Source organism: Eleutherodactylus coqui, chromosome 1 (genome assembly GCF_035609145.1).
Source record: "Eleutherodactylus coqui strain aEleCoq1 chromosome 1, aEleCoq1.hap1, whole genome shotgun sequence".
In the NCBI taxonomy this organism is placed as follows: domain Eukaryota; kingdom Metazoa; phylum Chordata; class Amphibia; order Anura; family Eleutherodactylidae; genus Eleutherodactylus; species Eleutherodactylus coqui.
Genome location: NC_089837.1, coordinates 357,993,125 through 357,999,238, shown reverse-complemented (window position 1 = coordinate 357,999,238; position 6,114 = coordinate 357,993,125). Strand labels below are relative to the sequence as shown.

Sequence of the window (6,114 nt, the reverse complement as noted above, 5' to 3'; positions counted from 1 at the left end):
GCGCTGATCCGGCGCACCTTTCCGAGCAGGTATGACAAGTGGGGGTAGCTTTTCAGAAAGCGCTGAACCACCAAATTAAACACATGGGCCAGGCATGGCACGTGCGTGAGGCTGCCGAGCTGCAGAGCCGCCACCAGCTTACGGCCGTTGTCACACACGACCATGCCCGGTTGGAGGCTCAGCGGCGCAAGCCAGCGGTCGGTCTGCTCTGTCAGACCCTGCAGCAGTTCGTGGGCCGTGTGCCTCTTCTCTCCTAAGCTGAGTAGTTTCAGCACGGCCTGCTGACGCTTGCCCACCCCTGTGCTGCCACGCCGCGTGACACCGACTGCTGGCGACGTGCTGCTGCTGACACATCTTGATTGCGAGACAGAGGTTGCGTAGGAGGAGAAGGAGGGTGGTTTACTGGAGGAAGCATACACCCCCACAGATACCACCACCGAGCTGGGGCACGCAATTCGGGGGGTGGGTAGGACGTGAGCGGTCCCAGGCTCTGACTCTGTCCCAGCCTCCACTAAATTCACCCAATGTGCCATCAGGGAGATATAGTGGCCCTGCCCGCCTGTGCTTGTCCACGTGTCTGTTGTTAAGTGGACCTTGGCAGTAACCGCGTTGGTGAGGGCGCGTACAATGTTGCGGGAGACGTGGTCGTGCAGGCCTGGGACGGCACATCGGGAAAAGTAGTGGCGACTGGGAACCGAGTAGCGCGGGGCCGCCGCCGCCATCATGCTTTTGAAAGCCTCCGTTTCCACAAGCCTATACGTCAGCATCTCTAGGCTGATCAATTTTGCAATGTGCACGTTTAACGCTTGAGCGTGCGGGTGCGTGGCGTCGTACTTGCGCTTGCGCTCAAACTGTGGCGCTAGCGACGTCTGGACGCTACGCTGAGAGACATTGCTGGATGGGGCCAAGGACAGCGGAGGTGAGGGTGTGGGTGCAGGCCAGGAGACGGTAGTGCCTGTGTCCTCAGAGGGGGGTTGGATCTCAGTGGCAGGTTGGGGCACAGGGGAAGAGGCAGTGGTGCAAACCGGAGGCGGTGAACGGGCATCGTCCCACCTTGTGGGGTGCTTGGCCATCATATGCCTGCGCATGCTGGTGGTGGTGCCTCCCCAGCTGATCTTGGCGCGACAAAGGTTGCACACCACTGTTCGTCGGTCGTCAGGCGTCTCTGTGAAAAACTGCCACACCGTAGAGCACCTTGACCTGTGCAGGGTGGCATGGCGCGAGGGGGCGCTTTGGGAAACAGTTGGTGGATTATTCGGTCTGGCCCTGCCTCTACCCCTGGCCATCGCACTGGCTCGGCCTGTGCCCACACCCTGACTTGGGCCTCCGCGTCCTCGCCCGCGTCCACGTCCTATAGGCCTACCCCTACCCCTCAGCATGGTGTATTACCAGTGATTTGATTTCCCAGGCAGGAAATAAATTGGCGCAAGCCTGCTGTTAAACGTAGCTGGCTGCGTATGATTTGTTTACTATCTCCACCCACCACACACGTACACAGAACGCTGAGGACTGACAGAGGCAGGGCACATAGAATTTTTCCCTTTTTTTAAAAAGAAAAGGCCCACTGACTATATTCAATCAGATAAGAAATCTGTTCCACAGAAATGCAGTTATATGAAGTGCAGCAGAGCGGAGACTTTTCACAGGTAGCAGATAAATTGGCGCAAGCCTGCAGGACAAATTGAATGTTTCCCTTTTTGGGAAACGGAGGGCCCACTGACTATATTCAATCAGATAAGATATGTGTTGCACAGAAATGCAGTTATATGAAGTGCAGCACAGCGGAGACTTTTCACAGGCAGGAAATAAATTGGCGCAAGCCTGCAGGACAAATACAATTTTTCCCTTTTTGGGAAACGGAGGGCCCACTGACTATATTCAATCAGATAAGATATGTGTTGCACAGAAATGCAGTTATATGAAGTGCAGCAGAGCGGTTACTTTTCACAGGCAGCAAATAAATTGGCGCAAGCCTGCAGGACAAATAGAATGTTTCCCTTTTTGGGAAACGGAGGGCCCACTGACTACATTCAATCAGATAAGATATGTGTTGCACAGAAATGCAGTTATATGAAGTGCAGCAGAGCGGAGACTTTTCACAGGCAGGAAATAAATTGGCGCAAGCCTGCAGGACAAATACAATTTTTCCCTTTTTGGGAAACGGAGGGCCCACTGACTATATTCAATCAGATAAGATATGTGTTGCACAGAAATGCAGTTATATGAAGTGCAGCACAGCGGAGACTTTTCACAGGCAGGAAATAAATTGGCGCAAGCCTGCAGGACAAATACAATTTTTCCCTTTTTGGGAAACGGAGGGCCCACTGACTATATTCAATCAGATAAGATATGTGTTGCACAGAAATGCAGTTATATGAAGTGCAGCAGAGCGGTTACTTTTCACAGGCAGCAAATAAATTGGCACAAGCCTGCAGGACAAATAGAATGTTTCCCTTTTTGGGAAACGGAGGGCCCACTGACTACATTCAATCAGATAAGATATGTGTTGCACAGAAATGCAGTTATATGAAGTGCAGCAGAGCGGAGACTTTTCACAGGCAGGAAATAAATTGGCGCAAGCCTGCAGGACAAATACAATTTTTCCCTTTTTGGGAAACGGAGGGCCCACTGACTATATTCAATCAGATAAGATATGTGTTGCACAGAAATGCAGTTATATGAAGTGCAGCAGAGCGGAGACTTTTCACAGGCAGGAAATAAATTGGTGCAAGCCTGCAGGACAAATAGAATGTTTCCCTTTTTGGGAAACGGAGGGCCCACTGACTATATTCAATCAGATAAGATATGTGTTGCACAGAAATGCAGTTATATGAAGTGCAGCACAGCGGAGACTTTTCACAGGCAGGAAATAAATTGGCGCAAGCCTGCAGGACAAATAGAATGTTTCCCTTTTTGGGAAACGGAGGGCCCACTGACTATATTCAATCAGATAAGATATGTGTTGCACAGAAATGCAGTTATATGAAGTGCAGCACAGCGGTTACTTTTCCCAGGCAGGAAATAAATTGGCGCAAGACTGCAGGACAAATACAATTTTTCCCTTTTTTGGAAACGGAGGGCCCACTGACTATATTCAATCAATAATATATGTCTTCTGGCCCTGCCTACACAATTCTCTCCCTGTAGTATTACTGCAAGGCGCAATGCTCTGCAGACAGCCGATTTTGAAAAGAAAAAAATATGCAACACTGCTAACAGCAGCCTGCACAGTACTGCACACGGATAGATGTGGCCCTAAGAAGGACCGTTGGGGTTCTTGAAGCCTACACTCACTCCTAACACTCTCCCTGCCTAACCACCACTTTTGTCCCTGGACTATTAATGCGGGACGCAATGCTCTGCAGACAGCCGATTTTGAAAAAAAAAAAATTTGTGCAACACTGCTAACAGCACCCTCCACAGTACTGCACACGGATAGATGTGGCCCTGAGAAGGACCGTTGGGGTTCTTGAAGCCTACACTCACTCCTAACACTCTCCCTACAGCAGCACCAGCAGCAACACTTTCCCTCAGCTAACTCACAAGGCATCTGAGGCGAGCCGCGGGAGGGGCCGACTTTTATACTCGGGTGACATCTGATCGCCCCAGCCACTCACAGCAGGGGGGTGGTATAGGGCTTGAACGTCACAGGGGGAAGTTGTAATGCCTTCCCTGTCTTTCAATTGGCCAGAAAAGCGCGCTAACGTCTCAGAGAGGAAACTGAAAGTAACCGGAACACCGCGTGGTGCTCGTTAAGAGTAACGAGCATCCCGAACACCCTAATATTCGCAAGAATATCAAGCTCGGACGAGTACGTTCGCTCATCTCTACTCCTGACCCAAATAGTTGCCTCAATGCATCACTAAGCCTTTTGTATTTCCTCCACCAGAGTAGAGTGGCTGCAAAGCCAGCAAAGACAAACTTCAGTTCTGCAAGTCCCGCGTAGTGTTCCTGGGCTACTGCCTAGCTGCAGGTACCAAACACCTGATGCCGGAACGCACGAAGATGGTAAGTGACATGCAACTTCCCACCTCCCATGCTCAGTTGCGTACCTTCTTGGGACTGGTCTCATACTGTCGGCCATGGATACGCTTTGCCTCCATGACCATGCAGCCTCTGTACGACTGTTTGGGCTCACGGCCATTTGCCCTGACCCCGCAGGCCGATTCAGCCTTCCATCAGCTGAAAGTACAGATAACCAGTGCACTCGCACTGGGGCTGCCAGACTATGACAAAGCTTTCCAAATGCTCGTCACTGAGATGGCGGGACATGCGACCGCCGTACTGACACAAATGCATGGTGACAAAAAGCGCCCTGTAGCATACTACAGTGCCCATCTTGACGCGGTGGCTAGAGGGTCTCCATCATGCGTCCGAGCGGTTCTAGCAGTTCAGGCACTACTGGATAAAAGTTCTGACGTTGTACTAGATCACACTATGGTGGTCTACACCCCACATGACATACATGGTATCCCGACTTAGGTAAGCCGTCGTCATCTGTCTCTTGCAAGACCGATAAAAATGGAACTAGCAGTGCATTACTCCTCGAACATCTCATTCCAAAGGTGCACCACCGTGAATCCAGCCACCTTACTTCCATTAGGTGACGTGGATTCAAATGGGGGAGTAAGTATTGGGGATCAGTTGTTCCCTGACTGACGAGCAGGAGGCATTCGACGCCGAACACCAGCAAGACTGTGTGGCCCTTATGGCCCAGGAAACGGCTGGGTTCGTGCATGTCACAGACAAGCCCCTGCAGAACCCCCAGTTTGAGCTGTTTGTGGATGGATCCAGATACATGAATGACGAAGAAAGGTTTGTAACAGGTTTTGAAGTAGTCACACTGAATGAGATACTGATACAAAAACCACTGCCACCACACATGTCAGCGCAGGAGGCTGAGCTCCGTGCTCTAACTGAGGCCTGTACGATTGCAAAGGGTACCACTGCCAACATCTACACTGATTCTAGGTACGCGTTCGGCATCGCACACGATTATGGACCCATCTGGCGGTCCAGGAGCTTCCTCAGGGCACAAGGTAAACCTATTAAGAATAGTGTTGCGGTAGGTAGACTAATGCAGGCCATCATGTTGCCAGAACAGGTGGCCATTATTAAGGTGAAGGCACACACCCAGGGGCTGTCACTAGAGGCTAAAGGTAATGACCAAGCAGACAGAGCCGCCAAGGCTGCTGCGCTTCTAGACTGGACACAAGACCCCGAGGGTCCCATGTGCTATAAGGTAGATTCTGGTACCACAGTTCCCTCCGACCTATGACTTACAGCCACGGGAAGTGAGATAGAGCAGTGGACCAAGGCAGGTGCTAGGTATGTTGATGGAATGTGGAGAATGGGAAGTAGAATGTGTTTGCCCGCAGCCGCTTTCCCGCAGATGGCGGACCTAGCTCATGGTAAGTAGACAAGGTATGGTATGCTCCAGGATTCGACAGGTTGGCGAAGGCATATGTGAAGGCATGTGAAGTGTGCACCCTGCACAATCCAGGTCAAGTGGAGAGGACCCCCCCCCCCCCAGAAGTGCACACCCAGACCACAGTATCCTTTTCAGAGATTACAAATCGATTACATCCAGCTTCCCAAATCAGGCAGGTATGAGTACGTCCTTGTGTGCGTGGACCTATCCAAAGCCACCTCACAATGTACAGTGACTAAACTTCTGTCAGAACTTGTATATATTTGGGGTTCTAGAGACAATTGAGAGTGACAGAGGTACACATTTTACAGGTGAAGTGATGCAAGAGGTGATGTCAGCCCTTGGCGTGGAACAAGCATTTCACACTCCATACCACCCCGCAGAGTTCAGGCAAAGTGAAAAGACTAAATGGTACGCTTAAGTTAAAAGAAGTTTTGTTAGGCTCTGTGCCAAGACTGGGGCTGTATCATCCGCAGGCCCTGCAGCAGGGCTATGACACAGTAGCCGGATACGTAAAGCACCTGTGTGACTAACTAAAAGTAACACAGAATCTAGTCTTTTCTTCCATTCCAGACTCAGACAACCTAGAGGGATCTCACTCCCTGCAACCTGGAGACTGGGTGGTCGTAAAAAGAGGCGTGTCCGGAAATCCCTAGAGCCCAGATTCGAGGGGCCCTATCAAG

General features: G+C 51.0%; 1 protein-coding gene across 1 annotated transcript; it reads left to right on the top strand.

Annotated features, from left to right (window-relative positions):
- The first annotated feature begins 4,708 nt into the window (after nt 1-4,708).
- On the top strand, nt 4,709-5,278 carry LOC136594289 (ribonuclease H-like). The gene has a single exon (XM_066588680.1). The coding sequence runs from the start codon at nt 4,709-4,711 to the stop codon at nt 5,276-5,278; it is 570 nt and encodes a 189-aa protein (XP_066444777.1).
- The last annotated feature ends 836 nt before the right edge of the window (nt 5,279-6,114 follow it).